This window comes from Coregonus clupeaformis, chromosome 1 (assembly GCF_020615455.1).
Source record: "Coregonus clupeaformis isolate EN_2021a chromosome 1, ASM2061545v1, whole genome shotgun sequence".
Taxonomy (NCBI): domain Eukaryota; kingdom Metazoa; phylum Chordata; class Actinopteri; order Salmoniformes; family Salmonidae; genus Coregonus; species Coregonus clupeaformis.
Window position 1 is genome coordinate 78553804 of NC_059192.1, and position 22551 is coordinate 78576354.

A 22551-nucleotide genomic window follows, 5' to 3' on the forward strand; every position below is an offset into this window, starting at 1 on the left:
TTTACCAATAGAGTTTTCATCTATATTTTTCATAGCTGTATATTTATCACCACAAACCAATGCTGGCATTAAGATTGCACTGAATGAGCTGTATAAGGCCATAAATCAACAGGAAAACGCTCATCCAGATGCAGCGCTCCTAGTGGCCGGGGACTTTAATGCAGAGAAACTTAAATCCATTCTACCTAATTTCTACCAGCATGTTAAATGTGCAACCAGAGGAAAAAAAACTCTAGACCACCTTTACTCCACACACAGAGACGCATACAAAGCTCTCCTCGCCCTCCATTTGGCAAATCTGACCATAACTATATCCTCCTGATTCCTGCTTATAAGCAAAAACTAAAGCAGGAAGCACCAGTGACTCGGTTAATAAAAAAGTGGTCAGATGACGCAGATGCTAAGCTACAGGACTGTTTTGATAGCACAGACTGGAACATGTTCCGGGATTCTTCAGATAGCATTGAGGAGTACACCACATCAGTCACTGGCTTCATCAATAAGTGCATTGATGATGTCGTCCCCACAGTGACCGTACGTACATACCCCAACCAGAAGCCATGGATTACAGGAAACATCCGCACTGAGCTAAAGGGTAGAGCTGCCGCTTTCAAGGAGCGGGACTCTAACCCGGACGCTTATAAGAAATCCCGCTATGCCCTCCGACGAACCATCAAACAGGCAAAGAGTCAATACAGGACTAAGATTGAATCGTACTACACTGGCTCTGATGCTCGTCGGATGTGGCAGGGCTTGAAAACTATTACAGACTACAAAGGGAAGCACAACCGCGAGCTGCCCAGTGACACAAGCCTACCAGACGAGCTAAACCACTTCTATGCAAGCAACACTGAAGCATGCATGAGAGCACCAGCTGTTCCGGATGACTATGTGATCACGCTCTCCGTAGCCGATGTGAGTAAGACTTTTAAGCAGGTCAACATTCACAAGGCCGCAGGGCCAGACGGATTACCAGGACGTGTACTCCGAGCATGTGCTGACCAACTGGCAAGTGTCTTCACTGACATTTTCAACATGTCCCTGACTGAGTCTGTAATACCAACATGTTTCAAGCAGACCACCATAGTCCCGGTGCCCAAGGACTCTAAGATAACCTGCCTAAATGACTACCGACCCGTAGCACTGACGTCTGTAGCCATGAAGTGCTTTGAAAGGCTGGTCATGGCTCACATCAACACCATTATCCCAGAAACCCTAGACCCACTCCAATTTGCATACCGCCCCCAACAGATCCACACAGATGATGCAATCTCTATTGCACTCCACACTGCCCTTTCCCACCTGGACAAGAGGAACACCTACGTGAGAATGCTATTCATTGACTACAGCTCAGCATTCAACACCATAGTGTCCTCAAAGCTCATCACTAAGCTAAGGATCCTGGGACTAAACACCTCCCTCTGCAACTGGATCCTGGACTTCCTGACGGGCCGTCCCCAGGTGGTAAGGGTAGGTAACATTACATCTGCCACACTGATCCTCAACACGGGGGCCCCTCAGGGGTGCGTGCTCAGTCCCCTCCTGTACTCCCTGTTCACCCATGACTGCATGGCCAAGCACGACTCCAACACCATCATTAAGTTTGCCGACGACACAACAGTGGTAGGCCTGATCACCGACAACAATGAGACAGCCAATAGGGAGGAGGTCAGAGACATGGCCGTGTTTTGCCAGGACAACAACCTCTCCCTCAACGTGACCAAGACAAAGGAGATGATTGTGGACTACAGGAAAAAAAGAGGACTGAGCACGCCCCCATTCTCATCGACAGGGTTGTAGTGGAACAGGTTGAGAGCTTCAAGTTCCTTGGTGTCCACATCACCAACGAACTATCATGGTCCAAACACAGTCGTGAAGAGGGCACGACAAAGCCTATTCCCCCTCAGGAGACTGAAAAGGTTTGGCATGGGTCCTCAGATCCTCAAAAAATTATTCAGCTGCACCATCGAGAGCATCCTGACTGGTTGCATCACCGCCTGGTATGGCAACTGCTTGGCCTCCGACCGCAAGGCACTACAGAGGGTAGTGCGTACGGCCCAGTACATCACTGGGGCCAAGCTTCCTGCCATCCAGGACCTCTATACCAGGCGGTGTAAGAGGAAGGCCCTCAAAATTGTCAAAGACTCCAGCCACCCTAGTCATAGACTGTTCTCTCTGCTACCGCACGGCAAGCGGTTCCGGAGTGCCAAGTCTAGGTCCAAAAGACTTCTCAAGAGCTTCTACCCCCAAGCCATAAGACTCCTGAACAGCTAATCATGGCTACCCAGACTATTTGCACTGCCCCCACACCCCATCCTTTTACGCTGCTGCTACTCTGTTAATTATTTATGCATAGTCACTTTAACTCTACCCACATGTACATATTACTTCAAATACCTCAACTAGCCGGTGCCCCCGCACATTGACTCTGCACCGGTACCCCCCTGTATATACAGCCTCCCTACTGTTATTTTATTTTACTTCTGCTCTTTTTTTCTCAACACTTTTTTTATTGTTGTTTCAGTTTTAGTTTTTTGCTAAAAATAAATGCACTGTTGGTTAAGGGCTGTAAGTAAGCATTTCACTGTAATGTCTGCACCTGTTGTATTTGGCGCATGTGGCCAATAAAATGTGATTTGATTTGATTTGATTTGATTTGATTAAGGGGGTTGAAAACTGAATATATTTGATCCCCTGCTGATTTTGTAAGTTTGCCCACTGACAAAGAAATGATCAGTCTATAATTTTAATGGTAGGTTTATTTGAACAGTGAGAGACAGAATAACAACAAAAAAATCCAGAAAAACGCATGTCAAAAATGTTATAAATTGATTTGCATTTTAATGAGGGAAATAAGTATTTGACCCCCTCTCAATCAGAAAGATTTCTGGCTCCCAGGTGTCTTTTATACAGGTAACGAGCTGAGATTAGGAGCACACTCTTAAATGGAGTGCTCCTAATCTCAGCTTGTTACCTGTATAAAAGACACCTGTCCACAGAAGCAATCAATCAATCAGATTCCAAACTCTCCACCATGGCCAAGAACAAAGAGCTCTCCAAGGATGTCAGGGACAAGATTGTAGACCTACACAAGGCTGGAATGGGCTACAAGACCATCGCCAAGCAGCTTGGTGAGAAGGTGACAACAGTTGGTGTGATTATTCGCAAATGGAAGAAACACAAAATAACTGTCAATCTCCCTCGGCCTGGGGCTCCATGCACGATCTCACCTCGTGGAGTTGCAATGATCATGAGAACGGTGAGGAATCAGCCCAGAACTACACGGGAGGATCTTGTCAATGATCTCAAGGCAGCTGGGACCATAGTCACCAAGAAAACAATTGGTAACACACTACGCCGTGAAGGACTGAAATCCTGCAGCGCCCGCAAGGTCCCCCTGCTCAAGAAAGCACATATACAGGCCCGTCTGAAGTTTGCCAATGAACATCTGAATGATTCAGAGGAGAACTGGGTGAAATTGTTGTGGTCAGATGAGACCAAAATCGAGCTCTTTGGCATCAACTCAACTCGACGTGTTTGGAGGAGGAGGAATGCTGTCTATGACCCCAAGAACTCAATCCCCACCGTCAAACATGGAGGTGGAAACATTATGATTTGGGGTTGTTTTTCTGCTAAGGGGACAGGACAACTTCACCGCATGAAAGGGACGATGGACGAGGCCATGTACCGTCAAATCTTGGGTGAGAACCTCCTTCCCTCAGCCAGCGCATTGAAAATGGGTCGTGGATGGGTATTCCAGCATGACAATGACCCAAAACACACGGCCAAGGCAACAAAGGAGTGGCTCAAGAAGAAGCACATTAAGGTCCTGGTGTGGCCTAGCCAGTCTCCAGACCTTAATCCCATAGAAAATCTGTGGAGGGAGCTGAAGGTTTGAGTTGCCAAACGTCAGGCTCGAAACCCTAATGACTTGGAGAAGATCTGCAAAGAGGAGTGGGACAAAATCCCTCTTGAGATGTGTGCAAACCTGGTGGCCAACTACAAGAAACGTCTGACCTCTGTGATTGCCAACAAGGGTTTTGCCACCAAGTACTAAGTCATGTTTTGCAGAGGGGTCAAATACTTATATAGTATCTGAAGATTATGCCTTTGTTAAATGTTTTTCATGAAGAAATAGAATGTTGTTTATGGTAGTATCAAGAGGGAATGTTTTAGGTGTAATACCACATATCACAGACAGGAGGTGGGTTGTAGACAGGGGAGACTGGTGATTGGCCAGAAGAGGGGGCATCAGTGTTTATAAATAGGGGTTAAACGATGAGACGTTAGAACGGCCATAGCAATTGGAGGAGCCGTTCTCCGGACAACGCGTGTCTGTAATTTATGCTGTAACCTCGTGGTATGAATAAAAGCCTCTAACACGATGCAGCATAACGGACTCTTTGTTGATGGCAATAATTGCCACCATTCATCATATACGACATAATGGCGCCCAACGTGGGGCTGGTTTGCGTCTCTTCTGTGTTTCAGTCAATCGTCGGGCTAACTCTCTCTGAGGGAAAAAGGGTGAGTGTTCTTACCGCTCGGAGTTTGTTAGATTGGATATGACTTGTGTACATTGAAGAGATGTTCCATTATAACCTGGCCTCAGGTGGCGTTGTTGCTGGTCGACTAGAGTCTGCTAAAATTTATTTCATTGGTAACGGGTGACAATGGCAAATTTAGAGCAAAGGAACGGTAGAACTTTTATATTTCATTGGTAACGGTGACAATGGATTGGCAATTAATGTTGGGATACGTATGCATTTTTAGGGCACCGTTAATCTGGAAAGACCTCAAAACGGGCGACTCGCAGGAGTGGGCCAGAAATCCAGGGCTTAGTTAGACTGAGTCAGGTTGATTCCTTAAGCGGAATATGAAGTGAATGGTTGTAGCTATGTTATACTCCTCCTCTGGTCGACGGGAAATTGGTTGGGGGTAACCTCTTGATATGAGATTCATCTTTCAAGGCAACAAAAAAGTTAGAGCGGGGAGAATTGGGCGATTTATTTATTTGCAACGGTGCAGGATATTGATTTGTGTAGTAGGCTGCAGTTGGCTAGAGGCTGAAGCTAAAGGCTGGATTGTTTTGGGCCACGTGGTACATCGTTGCTCAGGCCTAATTTTTGTAAGGCTAAAGTGTGAATCATGCTATAGTGTACCTTAGGCTAAGCTAAATGCTAATGCTACATGCTAATTGTGTTGCGTACTACATGCTAACGTATCCTCAGAGATTCCGTTGCGACGGGTGAAAGTCTCTTAAACTTGTTTATGTGTTTGTAAGTCAGGTTATATGTTTTGTGAGCGCTGGTAAATGTTGTTTGACTATAAGGGGGAAATGGGGGAATTACAGCTGGACTGTTATTATGTTTGGGGAGAGAGTAGAGAATCTTCCTTCCACGGTGAAATTGTATTGAGGAATGGGTATGCGCATGCGTTTAATTTTGCGACACTACAGTACCAAACGTGGGAGTTGGAGTTTATGGCACGAGATTAGGGAGCGTTTTTGTTTTCACGGCACCATGAGGGGATGCTGAGACTCAAGTATGAGGTTAAAATGATATTTGCGCATGCGTGATTTTACGGGCTAAAAACTCCAACATGTGGTTATGTGCTAAGCCTACAAAGCACGGCATTATGGGTAAGGGTCATAGGTCCCATGTGGGGGTCGGCAAGGGATAATAGTCACAGAATAAGAGAGATTTTGGGGAAAAATCTCTTAGGTGTTAACGGCTGTTGTTCGAACGCGAAACTATTTGGCGAGATGTAGTAAGTTATAAATCAAATATATGTTGACGGAGTATAATTAATTAAATTAAAAGACGATTAAAAATTAAATGAAATGTTTTGGAGCGATTTATGTAATAAATCATATTTGCGCATGTGTGGGATTCTGCAAAACAACACATTGGTTAAACTGCAGGGGGAGACAGAGGAACACAGACGATGGAACAAATAGACAGACAGGAGAAATTTTAACACGATGATTCTAGTTTAACGGCTGGGTTAAGATGAAACTTGTTTGGGTACCTATTGAATTTATAAATTAAATATATGGTAACGGATTATAATAGAGTGAATTAAATAATTAAATAATGAATAAAAATAAATGTTTTTGGGCGATCTATAATTAGTCCTGAGTTAAAGTCTTAGAGCGAATGTAGAACGAATGAATATTGAATGGTTGGAAACACTCAGTGATGGCATTAACTATTAAAAGCTGTTTCTGTGTCTTTGTCCCTTGTCATGAGAGACAGGAGAGAGGGGGGAGCGAGGAGATACAGGAAGTGATCACGCTGACGCGGTGGAGGGATCAAATCATCAAACAGGTTACTGTTACAAGATATGTGAGTTTATGACGATTTTGCATAGGCTTGTCAAATACTATTTCATTAAAAATTGCATTTTGGATGCTCTGTGTATCATTTATTGAAGGGTTAGAGGCTTTGTTTTGGGATTGCTTTGAAGTTGACTAATTTACTTGCATTTGATGGGTTGTGGTAATATAGTCAACACTAATGGTTAAATTGGGGGACATAGGATATAGGAATAAAAATTGGTTTTAATTATTCATGATTTTTAATTGACTTATTGGGATTTATTTGGAGTTGTTAGGTTATATTAAGAATTACAGGGGGAAGGCTACATAAGCTATATAGTTTAAAAATAAGATAGTTCACAATAAAGGAATATAAAAGGCTTGTTACAATGGGGTAAAAAATATCAGGACTAGGAAAGTCAGTACATCGGTTGATATAGTGCATAGTGGTAATCCTTTAACTAAAGTGTTGCTAGGGTATCCGGCAAGTGAAACAAAAGTTGCCCTTCATTCTCAAACAGAAATTGATAAAATATGTCAGCTGATAAGATAGGTTTAAAAAGTAGAGCTTAGGGAGGTTTATTCTCAGCTTACAATAATCATCCAGGAGTGATTATTGCATCAGAAATATAGATTAATAATAGATAGGGTACCAGCAGAAACAACGATGAAGATGAATTCAAAACTCCAGAAGTAAGAAGAACCCGACATGTCTGGGAAACGAAGAGAAGGAGGTTCAGAAAGATGAAGATGGAAGAAAATGAGATGTCTGGACGTGAAGGAGAAGAGGATGATGGAGATGAGAGTGATTGATGAGAGGTCATGGGTGGAGGTGACTCTGTGATCAGAGGGAAGTGGCAAGAGAGGAAAGAAGAAATGGATACTAGAGATTTGATCTCTGATGGAAGTTGAAGATGAAGAAAGCGATGAAGATTTGGAGATTAAAGGTGCTTTATTTTCAAGAGGAGTTTGTCCTACAAGGACTGGCACAGAAGAAAAGTAAGAAGATGATGGAAGATGATATTTCGAGGACAGAACTTAGAACTAAGGTTGAAGAATACTGATATGTCAACGACGGGAAGGAACAGGACCAAGAAAACCTGCTGAGAAAAATAATCCCAAGAGTTGGAGAAGGAGAAAATAAGTTTGGGTTATGAAGAATCAGAGGGAACCAAATCAACAATCACTGTTACAGCTTCAACTGAACAATATCAAATGCAATTGTACCAGCCAAGGGGGGTACTAGGTGTCATATCCACAGTCAAGGTCTGGACAGACACAGAATGAGAAGAAGAAACAGAGGAAGATCCAGGAGTAAGGGAAGATCACCTGTTAGTGTCTAGAAGATACGAGGGGGTATCAGCTGAGAGCATCGATTAGAGAAGAAGGGAAAAATAGCAACAATTGAAGTAAAAACAACCGACCATTAGAAGTGATAGTGAATAGGGGAAAAACTTATCTGGGTTCAGCCTAAAGAGGTTATCCATATCCACTCTGTAAAATAAACTAATTAGGTTAGGATAGGGATTTGAGGTAGTAAAACGGTTTAATTACTCTTAGGGAATCAATTGAGCTCTGCTATAGAAGTCAAATAGGAATTACAATAGACATACTAATATTAGGACAATATATCAATGATATTGTGGGAAGAGATGCATGGTGTAAATTGAAGTGTTCAATCAGAGGCACACTAGACGACTGACTGTCTGGTAGAATATTTTGAGAAGTAGGGTTTTTGGGAATCATTTGCTTAAAAGATAATATCATAGGAAGGATGATAATGTATTAGATTGCCTGTTAGACAATCTGTCTGGGGAAAAAAACTTAATAGGGGTGACTGTTATTTTGGGTTTACATTCTTACACTAAGAGATTTGAGGTTAGGCTAAAAGGTGTTTAAATCGTTTTGCCAAGTCTGTGTAAAGGAGTCAGGAGCAGGTGGGGGAATTCCCAATCACGTATTCTAAAAATTGGTGGGGAAGGGATTTTGTCAATAAATCAGTGGAAAAGGGTTTTTTAAAGGTTAGGAGAAGATTAGATTAAAATAAGTTAGGAGTAGAGTAGGTTTGAAGGAACTCAGACAGTAAGCTAAGTTTAAAGTTAGTAGTAAGAGAGAGAGAGAATAGTAATGAATGACACTTTAGAATAGGAAGATCAAGGTAATTGTGGGTACTTTTTTGTTATAATCAAAAGGTTTAAAGTTTAGAGGTAGAACTGAAAGGGGGAAAAAGTGACACTAGTGGTGATGGATGGAAGTACAAGTAAAGAGTTCAGAGCTTTGGGAAAACTAGGTTGATTATAGGGGTCCAGCATCAATTATAGGGGGGAAAATACTGTTATTAGAGTTAGGATAATAATAATAATAATATGCCATTTAGGATGATGACGTTTCGTTCACAGAGAGAGAGAGAGATAATTAGGGGAGAATAAGTATTGTTAGCAGGATCAGAAGTAGAAGCTGTTGCACTTAGTCAAATAAGGGATTATTTTTGGCGTAAGGTTACAGATAAAGATCAGGGAGAATATGTGTACTTATCTAGTGAAAGCATAGAAATTTGTTCGAGTTAAGAATTATTGGTTAAAGGGCTATGTAATTTGTAAGGTGATGCTTATAATGGAAGATTTGAAGTCTGTAAAACTTTCCACAGTCACAGAGGGAGTTAAGGATAAGTTTATTACAGTAGTCACTCCAACAGGGAATAATCGAATAGGATGTTGGTAGTTTCCCACTAGAGGGAATCAAGGGTTTTAATTCATCAACTAAATCAACAACGTTAATGGTAACTTTGGGAAGGGATTAATGATAGCCGATGGTAATAGCAAATGTAGGGAAGGATGACAACAACTTTTCTGAAATTAAAGGAGGCAAGAGAGACTCAGGGGTTTAGGTTACTACGAATAGGGTTAAAAAGTAGAGCAGATAGTAGTAGAGAGCAATATAGATTAATCTGAAATGGAGAAGAGAGATTCATCATGGAAGCTGCAGGATGAGTGTAACACTCTGGCTCCAGGGACTCTGATTGTTGAGCCAGGGTTGTTATTTTCATTTAGGGTGTCTTTTGTTTTGGTTTTGTATTTCTAGGTTTGCCTTTCTGTTGGTTGTATTTCTAGGTTTGTCTATGACTCCCAATCGGAGGTAACGAGTGTCAGCTGTCGGCTCGTTATCTCTGATTGGGGCCATATTTATTCTGAATGTTTTCCTGTGGGGTTTGTGGGTTTTTGTTTCCCGTTACGGTGAGTGCACCGTAGGAACTTCATGATCGTGGTTTATTGTTTTGTCGTGTTGCACTTTAATTAAATAAAGTCATCATGTTTATCGGTACAGCGCTGCGCGTTGGTCTCATCCTTCAGGCGATCGTGACAGAAAAACCCACCATACCAAGACCAAGCAGCGTGTACAGGAGCAAAGAGACTGGACATGGGTGGAGGCGCCGGGCAAGGAGATGGAGAGGCTGGCGATGGCCCAGGTGGGCACATCGTGGTCCTGGGAGGACATGCTCGGAGGCAAGGGACCTTGGGGAAAGATCAAGGCCCTGGCGAGAGAGGAGCATTCCGGCGGCAGCAGGTTTTTCGTCGGAAGGACGAGAGGCAACCCCAAGAAATTTTTGGGGGGGCACATGGCTTGGCGGCTGGGCAGCAGGAGGCTGCCACAGGAGAAAAGGAGAGAAGGCTAACGCGGAATACGGGAGCCATTGGCGAGTAGAGGAAGGGAAGTGTTTGTGGCACGGCGTGAAAGACTGACGTGTGTTGCCAGTCCGGTCCGGCCCGTTCCTGATCCTCGGTTGAGGCCAGTGGTGTGTGTTCCCGGTACGGACCGGCCTGTTCCTGCTCCCCGCACCATGGATACGGTGCGCGTCGCCAGCCCGGCCCGGCCTGTTCCGGCCACTTCGCACCAGGGATGACGGTGCGCGTCGCCAGCCCAGCCCGGCCTGTTCCTGCTCCCCGCACCATGGATGCGGTGCGCTTCGCCAGCCCAGCCCGGCCTGTTCCTGCTCCCCGCACCATGGATACGGTGCGCTCGCCAGCCCGTGCCCGGCCTGTTCCGGCCACCCGCACCAGGGATACGGTGCGCGTCGCCAGCCCAGCCCGGCCTGTTCCTGCTCCCCGCACCATGGATACGGTGCGCTCGCCAGCCCGGTCTGCCCTGTTCCGGCTCTCCGTACTAGCCCTTATGTGCGTTCTCAGGGTCCAGCATGCCCTGTTGCTTCTCCCCGCACTAGCCCTGTGATGCGTGTCCTCAGTCCGGTACCTCCAGTTCCGGCACCACGCAACAGGCCTACGGTGCGTCCCCAGGGCCAAGCATGCCCTGTTGCTTCTCCCCGCACTAGCCCTGTGATGCGTGTCCTCAGCCCGGTACCTCCAGTTCCGGCACCACGCAACAGGCCTACGGTGCGTCCCCAGGGCCAAGCATGCCCTGTTGCTTCTCCCGCACTAGCCCTGTGATGCGTGTCCTCAGCCCGGTACCTCCAGTTCCGGCACCACGCCACAGGCCTACGATGCGCCTCAGACGGCCAGAGTCTGCCGTCTGCCCAACAGGGCCTGGACTGTCCGTCGGCCCAACGGCGCCTGAACTGCCCGTCTGCCCAACGGCGCCTGAACTGCCCGTCTGCCCAACGGGGCCTGAACTGCCCGTCTGCCCAAAGTCTGCAAAGCCGCCCGTCTGCCATGAGCCATCAGAGCCGTCCGCCAGACCGGGAGCCGCTAGAGCCTTCCGCCAGACAGGATCAGCCAGAGCCTTCCGCCAGACAGGATCAGCCAGAGCCTTCTGCCAGACGGATCAGCCAGAGCCTTCTGCCAGACAGGATCAGCCAGAGCCTTCTGCCAGACAGGATCAGCCAGAGCCTTCCGCCTGCCATGAGCAGCCAGATCCGTCAGCCAGCCATGAGCAGCAGGATCCGCCAGAGCCAGCCAGCCAGATCCGCCATTCAGTCCGGAGCTGCCTCAGTCCGGTGCTGCCACTTAGTCAGGTACTGTTCCTTAGCCTGGTGCTGGTCCTTATCCCGGTGCTGGCCCTTAGCCCGGTGCTGCCCCTTAGCCCGGTGCGCCCCTTAGCCCGGTGCTGCCCCTTATCCCGGTGCTGGTCCTTAGTCGGTGCTCCCCTTAGTCGGTGCCGCCCCTTAACCCAGTGGGGGTGTAGTTGGGGGGTGGTAATGTGTAGGAGGCTAAGTAAGTGGGTAACGACTATGGTGGGGTGGGGACCACGACCTGGGCCAGAGCCAGCCACCTGGACAGACGCCCACCCAGACCCTCCCCTAGACGGTATGCTGGTGCGCCCGGAGTGCGCACCTTTAGGGGGGTACTGTAACACTCTGGCTCCAGGGACTCTCGATTGTTGAGCCAGGGGTTGTTATTTTCATTTAGGGTGTCTTTGTTTTGGTTTTGTATTTCTAGGTTTGCCTTTCTGTTGGTTGTATTTCTAGGTTTGTCTATGACTCCCAATCGGAGGTAACGAGTGTCAGCTGTCGGCTCGTTATCTCTGATTGGGAGCCATATTTATTCTGAATGTTTTCCTGTGGGGTTTGTGGGTTTTTGTTTCCGTTCACGGTGAGTGCACCGTGGAAACTTCATGATCGTGGTTTATTGTTTTGTCGTGTTGCACTTTTAATTAAATAAAGTCATCATGTTTATCGGTACACGCGCTGCAGCGTTGGTCTCATCCTTCAGACGATCGTGACAATGAGGTCTTTTGATTTTGATGACAGAGGGGGGGCATCTGATCAGTGCTGCTCGTTCCTCTGTTGTGAAAGTTAGAGATAGATTAACTCATTCTGTAAGAATCAGTGAGGAATCTTGAGGGTTGATGTCTGTTGGGGATGCCAGCCCAAGACGTGTTAGACGGTCGCGCGGCCTCTGGCAGGTGTGGGTAAGTGTTATGCTTTGTCATAGCTGTGGTATCGGCAACAGTCATTGACCGATAAAATAATGTAGTTGTCAGAACAGTAGGGTTTAAGTGTTCTTGGGTAAATGGATTACCCTATGGGAATTGTTAGATGGAGAGTAAAGTCAGGTAACAGTGGAAACCTGAAGTATTCAGGTGAAACATTGAGGGCTAAAAGTTATTTTTGTTCTAATAAAACATATGAGGTAAAGGGTATGTTTATGGGAATATCATATTGGGATGTTATATGATAACTTTGGATAAGCATGAACATAAGGTTAGAGATGACAAATATAATGTAATTTTTATGTACCAGGTAGTAGAAAAGCTGGACTTTGATGGTTAAAAGATTAGCTTTTGACTGACAGTGTGACTATGGGAATTTTAGAGATATTTGGTGGGTTTGTGATGATAGAGCACATTCTGACCCTATGGAGATTTGAGAGGATTTGGTTGCAAGATTAATTAGGCCAGTAGGGGCAGTGATGGGTCAGATTTTAGTTTCAGCTTTGATATCACTGTGTGATGTTTGTACTGACTTTTGAGAAAGTTATGAGATTAAGATAGGTTGGAGAGTTCCTGGAGACAACACTCAGATGCGGTGTTGACTGTTCCTGATCTGGATAAAGATGGACAAGTGGAACTGATGGATAAATATCATTTTGGATTATTTGATGATTTTTCAAATTGTTTTTTCAATATTAGTATGATTTTTTAGTATGATTTATGAATCAAAGGGGGGATGGATAATGTGATTCATACATCATTGATATGTCATTTTTATATTCTTAAATTGATGTTGAGGTTTAATTTGAAAATGTTGTTTTGCAAAGGATACTGTTTGGTCGTTTCTTTTCTTTTCATTCCAGAAGCATTTGGGGGAACATGTGAAACAAAGACAATATGAAGGGACAATATGACTGGAGGAGATGAAACAAGGAGGGTGTGGCTGATTCCATCATCAACAAGTCCATTGGAGGAGGAGACTACGGAGGAGATGAAGTGTAGTGGACTACATTCCAGTGTCTGCAATGAAATATAGACATATTTGATGTCTAATACATAATGGTGTCATATTCTTAGGTATTGATTTTTAGTAGAATGATGTTTGATGTTATTGAATGCAGATGAGGATCTTAGATGCTTTTGTTTATTTCGATGGGGTTAGGAAAGGACGTTTAGGCAGGGAGAGATTCCTTTTCAAGTCCTATGGGTTGACCAGCTTGAGAGTGGATGTTTCTGGATAGGATTTTGTTTGCAGGGAAACATGTGTATTTGGTGGCATCATAGTTTCAAATGTATTTACATGGTTTATGAGTTTATCTGGAGTACCGCGGTGGTTGCCTGGGGCAGAGGGACCGTGAGAGAATTTTACTGTCTTGATTGATGGATGGATGGATTTGGAACAAAGGTTGCCGGACAGGTTTTTCGCTTCTCACACTCCATAAAGATTTATTCATAATTCATAGTAATGTGTTCACACTTCATCAACAGTTATTCATATTTCATAAGAAAGGTATTTACACTCTAGAGGGAGAATGTTTTGGTTTAAGGTTAAAGATACTCAATAAGATAAGTTGTTACTAGTCATAATCCTATTCTGTTTGGTTTCGAGACGTTTAGTTCGGTCTCGAAAGGGGGAATATAGTATCTGAAGATTACGCCTTTGTTAAATGTTTTTCATGAAGAAATAGAATGTTGTTTATGGTAGTATCAAGAGGGGAATGTTTTAGGTGTAATACCACATATCACAGACAGGAGGTGGGTTGTAGACAGGGGAGACTGGTGATTGGCCAGAAGAGGGGGCATCAGTGTTTATAAATAGGGGTTAAACGATGAGACGTTAGAACGGCCATAGCAATTGGAGGAGCCGTTCTCCGGACAACGCGTGTCTGTAATTTATGCTGTAACCTCGTGGTATGAATAAAAGCCTCTAACACGATGCAGCATAACGGACTCTTTGTTGATGGCAATAATTGCCACCATTCATCATATACGACACTTATTTCCCTCATTAAAATGCAAATCAATTTATAACATTTTTGACATGCGTTTTTCTGGATTTTGTTGTTGTTATTCTGTCTCTCACTGTTCAAATAAACCTACCATTAAAATTATAGACTGATCATGTCTTTGTCAGTGGGCAAATGTACAAAATCAGCAGGGGATCAAATACTTGTTTCCCTCAATGTAACCATGTTCTTCCACTTTGACATTAGAGTATTTTGTGTAGATCGTTGACAAAAAAATGACAATTAAATCAATTTTAATCCCACTTTGTAACACAAAAACATTTGGAAAAAGTAAAGGGGTCTGAATACTTTCTGAAGGTATTGTAGGTTGTAATCTCATTGATCAGCGTCTCAACCAAATATTACCCAATTATCCACATTGAAATTACATGGTGTGCCCTGTGGGTAGCCACTTTAATGGCAATGCAACAATGTACCCACTGGATATATAATTATTCAATGCAATAGCTCTGCTAGGTCTTCCACTGTGGAAGGAAGAGGGCCTAACAACTTTCCACCATGTGTGGGAACCATCCAGACCTCTTGGTTGTTATCAGATGGAATAGTATACTAAAGCCTGTCTGCAAGGCCAAGCCAACGGTACACTTTAGCAGAGAACCTGGCGGCTTTTTTTGTTTAGTCATTTAGCAGATGCTCTTATCCAGAGTGATTTACAGTTAGTGAGTGAATACATTTCTTTTCATACTGGCCGCCCGTGGGAATCGAACCCACAACCCTGGCGTTGCAAACGCCATGCTCTACCAACTGAACTACACTGGACCTGAGTTTCCTTCAAATAGAGAGAGAGAGATAATTCCTTGTGTCCTTATGTGTATTCCTTATTGAGATAACTCAGAAGGATTGGAAATCAAGTAGGACAGAAAACAGGCTTCCGAGAACAGACTTAGAGAAAGAAAAATAGGCCTACACTTTGTTGTTGTGGCAACATCCCTAACAATTTCAGTTGTATCAGTCTGTGACTTGGCCTGGTGTTCTTATCTCAGGGTTTGGCTTCAGTGGTGTAGCATTGTTCTCCTGAGGTGACTGTGCATTTTGTGTTTGGTATCCAGTCTAATGTGTGTGTGTGAGGAGAGATGTACTGCAAAGCCAAATCATGTGGTTCATTTCTAACAAGGGACAAACAGAGAAAATAAAGGTGACTCTTGGGGCTCCATATTTTCAATGTTTCAGAGAAGTGCTCCGATTTTCTTGTGATCTGGTAACCAAACCAGGTAAACTCCGGACCCTAAAGGGTATGACAGTGATTAATCAGATGTAAAAAGGTTTGTATGGGCTTTGATTAGTTTTTCTAACCAGGTCACAGGGTTGTTTTTTTAAACCTGAAAAAACTCCTGGCCTTGGGGAGGATTAAAACCCTGTCAAACTGCATTGTTTATATAAATTATACTTTAAAATTAGACTAACGAGGGCTTCCTCTACACGGACACAGGGACACAGAGACAACTGCGGACAATAGAACTCACAGGGACAATAGAACTCACAGGGCTGAGCTTGCTTTATGCAGGTTTGCATCATGTAGTCAGTCCTTTGCAACTGTAGAAAAATGTGCAGTATGTCATCACTATTTTGTTGATTGATTATTTCCCGTTAGTAATTGTAGATTGAAAAGGTCTAGGTTGCTAGCCAGCGACCCAGTTGTTCATTCTAAATGTTCCATTGCCATACTGGCTGGCAACGTTCTTATCCCTTGCTTGCTAGCTAGCCAACTACAGCTAACTTACAGTCACGTCAAAAAGTGCAGCCAGAATAACAGCAAAGTAGCTGCATTTGCATTTGTTTAAGCTGTTTTCTAGTGACATTTATTTGGATACATACATAACAATGAGCTTATGAGGCGCGATTTCGCCTTGCATAGAAAATGTGCTCACTCGTCAGGACACTGTTGTTCATAGGAGCTAGCCAACAACACAGCTACAGTAACACAATCACTGCAAACTGAAGCTGGAAAGACTGCAAGTTAGCTGCGTTTCGTTTGACCTTTTTTCTATTTACCTTTTTTTGTATATATCCATAAAAATGATGCTAGCTGATTCATAATTTAGACTGGCTGAGAAACGCTGCCTGCCTGTCTGTCTCATTCTGACTCCCGACAACGGTCATTACTATGGGACAGCAGGAGATCGAATTTGAATATTGAAACAATGTTGCAAATGTCGGAGAGACAGTCAGCAAGGTTGATACAAATCTCCGCTGTTGAAAACGAAATGTTAGTCTAAAAGAAATGTGAGATAGTGTCTAGATGCTTTTTATAGTGGAGATCAAGTTTATAAATTGCCTGGCTGGGCTGATGAGACCGTGGATTGTGCAGTCAGATGGAACAGAGTAAATAGGCATTTTAACATCATAGATTTAGCCGGTGGCAATTTGTGGAATAGACACTGGCTGGAATGTGGTTTTATCAAATCAGCATTCAGGATTAGACCCACCAGTTGTACAAAAATAAATACATAATGTTGCTGCATTTACCCTTGCCAGAGGGACAGGGCACATACTAGGCTGTATGCAACTGCTGTTGATCAGACTGAAAAATCGGTACGTTTTCATCACATACAACATGTCAGATCGCTAATGTTTGTAGGTTTCGGCAACATATGTGTAAAGAGTTTTAGCTTGTATCACGTTAGCTCAATAAATTGGCCTACCGAAGAGAAGTGGAAAGCACGCTTTGAGCTTTGCTAGACGTGCTTTGTGTCCAGCCTGCACTACCTGTGATTTCAGTTAAACTGATTGGTCAAGAAACGCACAGATCCTGCTGCACTCTGATGTGGACAGATATTGTGCTCGATTTGACAAATCATGAGGCAAATAGGTCTTAAAAACTGTACTTTCTACCTCTATTTAACACTTTTGCGTCAATATGTTTCATTAAACTAAATAAAAATTATTGAAAAGTGCTGGGACAAAAGCCAGCTCAGAGCATTTCGTATTATTCTGTATGTAAATCCAAGACACTCCATTTAGTATGATATGTTATGTTTGGTATGGTTACATGAGACAGATGGTTACTTAAGGCAAAAATTAAAGTAGGGTGGATTGTCGGGGTGGATGGGTCGACATATAACGCGAAAGTCTAGCAACCCAAAGGTTGTGAGTTCAATTTTCATCACGGACAACTTTTGCAATTTAGCTAATTAGCAACTTTTCAACTACTTACTACTTTTTAGCTACCTTTCAACTACTTAGCATGTTAGCTAACCCTTCCCCTAACCCTAACCATTTTTGCTAACCCTTCACCTAACCCTAACCTTAACCCAATTACGTACAGAATAATATGAAATGCTTTGAGACCAGGTTGGTGATCGATGTAGAAGCTTTTGTTTTCCCCTCTGCTGTTTCAATTGACAGGTGGTGCCCTAGTCTGTTGCACTTGTTGCGATAAAACCACGTGCTGTTATTATAAGGATGACAACATTGAATGTTGGCTTCAATTAGTCTTTCCATATAAAGTGTTCCATTACAAAGGGAAAAGTTTTTTTTGGTCACTTTCTCCTTTGGAAAATATGATACAATACCCTTCATCATCTCAAATGGCAACGGTGAGATTAGGATCAGACTTTATCAATGTGCTTGCGTCGCCAACATCGCTACAGTAGGCTAAAAAAAATTGCCATGGCATGCATGCATCCAATCTATTTAGTCAGGCAATGTCCACAATATCCTGACAGTTTAGAATGTAATAATAATTTGAATGCCACAAATACATAATTACAGTTGTTGGTTAGCTAGCTAGTGAATTTTTTGCCATATTACCATTGACTTGAAATCAGTCAGAACACCTCAAAACAAAACATGTTATCAAGAACAAGATCAAACTAGCTGAAACGAGTCACTATCTATCAGCTATCTGGCCACCCAGAATCACAACAACTCACAGACTTCTGCCCCATTGAAGCTTGTGCATCATTTTCGTGATGTTGTCAGCTAACCCATCTATTGGGAAGCAGTGGCATGTATTCATGGATGGCAAGGGAAGCCATGCTTCCCCAAATATTTGACCAATAAAACCTCCAGGCTGTGTAAGGGCTATTTGACCAAGAAGGAGAGTGATGGAGTGCTGCATCAGATGACCTGGCCTCCACATTCAGCCGGCCTCAACCCAATTGAGATGGTTTGGGATGAGTTGGATCTCAGAGTGAAGGAAAAGCAGCCCACAAGTGCTCAGCATACGTGGGAATTCCTTCAAGACTGTTGGAAAAGCATTCCTGGTGAAGCTGGTTGAGAGAATGCCAAGAGTGTGCAAAGCTGTCATCAAGGCAAAGGGTGGCTATTTGAAGAATCTCAAATATAAAATATATTTTGATTTGTTTAACACTTTTTTGGTTACTACATGATTCCATATGTGTTATTTTATAGTTTTGATGTCTTCACTATTATTCTACAATGTTGAAAATAGAAAAAAATAAAGAATGAGTAGGTGTGTCCAAACTTTTGACTGGTACTGTATATATATATATATATATATATATATATATATAATAATAATTTATCTTTCATCTCTATGTGTTTTCATAATTTTCCATCAATTCGCAAGTGTCTGAATCTCACTGGAGAAATCATCCGAACGAGGGAAACAGCACCCCTCTGACTCAGTATGTGTAGCCCATGTATCTGATGCTGTCTGGAACAAAAGAGTATGACATGTTGCTGCTGTAGCATTTGATTGATTGATGCCAGCAAGCATTTGGCCTCCCTTGATTTTTAAAAAAAATAAAGTAATTAGCCAATCAGCATTGACCTGAGCTCAACTGCGGGTTGTCCTGGCGCATCATTCCAATCAAATCACATCCTAAGCAAAATGTCATAATTGTCAGAAAAACAAGTCTCTTTCTCGTCTGCTTGTGTTGATGTCGTACAGTAGATAACTTGCTAAATCGGCCCTTTCCTAAGCCATGGATGGAGATGTGGATTTGGACTTGTGGTTTTGATTTAATTCTCTGTACAGGCCAATGATTATGACGGCGATTCTGATCTAACCATAAATTAATATATTGTGCCACTGACCTGCGATGATTGAAGTTCCATATGTAGCCTAGATGTAGCCTAGTAGGCTCATGTTAACTAGCTAGCTAGCTAACTTAGCTGGTTCATTGTTGCCCGTGCGAGGAAGTTAGGCTAGCAAGCATTTTAGCAAGATAGCCAATGAAAACAAAAACTTAAAGCATACTCTATGACAGAGCCATAGACAGTTTTGCCAACATGAAAGAGAGGAGGATGGCATTGGCGTTCAACTAGTTTACAAGTAGGGTAAATCCCCCAAAAATGTTTACTTGTGCGCACACACACACACGCAAGCACTAACACACACACACACACACACACACACACATACACACACAGTCAGAAATCAGTGGAATGAACAGCCACATGATATTGAGCAACATTGATTGGACTAAATTGTTTTTGGTATGTTTAAGTTTGTTTTCAGTGTATTAAACTAAGCATATGAAGCCTTGTTGATTTCATGATTTAAGAAGAGTATTAGGGCAAAGTGAAGAGAACATTTTTTGAGAATGAAGTCTACATAAAATGTTGTGAATGAAGTGGCAATATTTTGAGAATAAAGTGACAATATTTCTAGAATAAAGTAGCAATATTTCGAGCATAAAGTAGCAATATTTCGAGAATAAAGAAAACATTTTTAGAATAAAATCAACATTTTGAGAATAAAGTCCCAGTTATATTTCAAGATTAAAGTAGGGGATTTGGTTAACTGCATGTCGCCCTGGCTCCCTGTTGCTGTGTGCGCCACCGGTGAAATGCCTGAAGTTAGATGGCCTGCTGAAACGATACTTTAGAATTGGCTTTAGTAACAAGGAAACCCGATCTCTTTTAGCACATAATAACCATATTATTATAAGAAGGCCTATTAGGACCTGGAAGAGGTTGTGCCACAGATTCTTTTCAGAAGGAGGAACCACACAGACTCAGATGAGGTATTTAATCGTAGTCCGTGTGGTTACATACAACAACCCTCCAAAAACACCTTTGCGTAAAACCCCTGCTTCGTTGTTTATTATTGAAATATTGCCACTTTATTCTCAAAATATTGCCACTTTTTAAAAGTACTATCATGCATAAAAGATTCCTCAAAGTACCACCTCCTGTTTTGTTTTCTCTTAACTTGGCCCTAATAGTCTTGTGTAGTTAGCTTATCGCAATGGTACGATAACTTTTCATACCTTTCACAATCAGGATCTTTGTATGACAGTTTGTGTTTCTGTGAGTGCATGTATGTGTCTGTGTATATATGTATGACTGTCTATGTTTCTGTAAATATTCTCACACACAGGGTCAGCATTGTTTGGTTAATCTAGCCCAAAGAGGGCAGAGTAGGTTTTAGCACTTTTGATTGGACGTGAAGTTAACATGGTTGGAGGGGGCAGGGTGTATGGGACATCAGACCATTGGTTGCTTTATCAGAATGAACACGTTACAATAAGAGCCAAATCAAACAGCAACATTGAACCCCCCCCGTGCTGGCAATAGTGCACTGTGGGAGCATATGTCACTCTCTCTCCCCCTTTCTCTCAGCAATGCAACTCTACACCAGACCTCTACTCAATATCCCCCTCAAAGAGAGAGAGAGAGAGGGAGAGAGAGAGACAGAGAGACAGAGAGCGAGAGAGAGCGAGAGAGAGAAAGCGTGACTGGGGGAAGAGAAAGAGAGAGTGGTAATGATGAGTGCCTGTCACATGTCTATGGGGGTAGTCTATCAATGGAATACCATCCATATGCTTTCATAGTAAATGTGTAAATGTGTCTGCCAGGAGCACAGACAGATTAACTACCTCCAGGGTCTTATAGTGGCTGGTTAGATACTATCTTTGTGTCATAGAGCACCAATATGCTGCGTTTCTACATCAGTCCGGTAATCCATTTTTGAGTTTAAAAAAATGATTTTGTCTCTAATCAACTTTCATTTCTATGCACATTTTGTTAAATTCTGTCTAATTTAATTTAATTTTCCATCTTTTATATCTATATACCAGGGGTATTCAGATCTTACCCTAAGACAGGGGTGTCAAACTCATTCCACAGAGGGCCGAGTGTCTTCAGGTTTTTGGTTTTTCCTTTAAATGAAGACCTAGACATCCAGGTGATTAGTCCCTTACTAATTAGTGACTTTAATTAATCAATCAAGTACAAGGGTGGAGCGAAAATCCTCAGACACTCGGCCCTCCGTGGAATGAGTTTGACACGAGGTCCAAACTACTGCTGGTTTTTCTGTCCTACCTGATTTTTAATTGCACCCACCTAAATCAGTCCCTAATTAAAGGGGAAGTATTAAAAAAGTACTGGAACTGGCTTTGAGTTCCAGATTAGAATTTGATGCCATGCATCAAACATATAATGTGCATTATCAACATTGAGTAACTATTCACACTTCATCTGACAGGCACAGATGTAGGTTCTTATTGAGCCTGTTGCTATTCATGTGGGGCCACGGCTAGAAAAAATCTGGAGTACTGGTAAAGAGCAGGTAAAGAGAAAGTAAAATGGAGCCAGGTGAAGACTCACCTGGATGTCCCTCTCCGACGGACTCAGAAGTGAACATGAAGGACCCATCATCCAGCAGAGTGTCACTCATTTTGACACAGGTAGGTGCTCAGAACCACTCAAAAACACAGAGAAGTTCCACCGTTTCCTTCAACAGCAGCCAAATAGATCTGGTGAGAGCTTTATATTCCTGCACGAGAAGGTAGAGCGAGAGAGAGAGAGAAAAAAGAGAGAGCGAGGGTTGAAGCCCTGCAGCCAATTGACTGTCTGTCTATCCAATAGAACTCCTGGACTATCTACACATGGTCCTATATATGGCTAAGAGAAAGAAAAAAAAACACACACACACACACAAACACATCATGCGAACCCATGGGACAAACCATTCCAGGGGGAGTTGTTGATTGGAGGGGATTTAAACTTTTGGGAAGTCTCAGTTAAACGCTTGTTCTTTCCACAATCCTGAATGGTGGAAGGAATCTATCAATTCTGTCGTCCACAGGGGTGCTGCTGTAGCCCAGACACCGTTGTTGGGCTGTAGAACGCAAAGTATCACTCCCCCATATTCTCTGGGTTGGTTAGCTCTCCCTTAGGATTGAGCTGGGGCTGTGTAAAGGTAGAGAGAGAGAGAGAGAGAGAGAGAGAGAGAGAGAGAGAGAGAGAGAGAGAGAGAGAGAGAGAGAGAGAGAGAGAGAGAGAGAGAGAGAGAGAGAGAGGCTTTTACATATGATGCAATGTAGCGTGTTAACTACCTTTCCTCAGCTACTTTGGTTTAGCAATATAACTGGATGTACAAAAACACGTTTTATTAATAGGAAAATAGAT

General features: G+C 43.1%; 1 protein-coding gene across 1 annotated transcript in view; it reads right to left on the reverse strand.

Moving 5' to 3' along the window:
• The window catches only part of LOC121574735 (S-adenosylmethionine synthase-like), a 62642-nt gene extending 40638 nt beyond the window's left edge, over positions 1-22004 (reverse strand). Inside the window, exon 1 of the mRNA XM_041887291.2 lies at positions 21748-22004. Coding sequence (XP_041743225.1) covers positions 21748-21817 — 70 coding nt within the window. The 5' untranslated portion in view covers positions 21818-22004. The remainder of the gene's footprint in view (positions 1-21747) is intronic.
• Between the last annotated feature and the right edge of the window lie 547 nt (positions 22005-22551).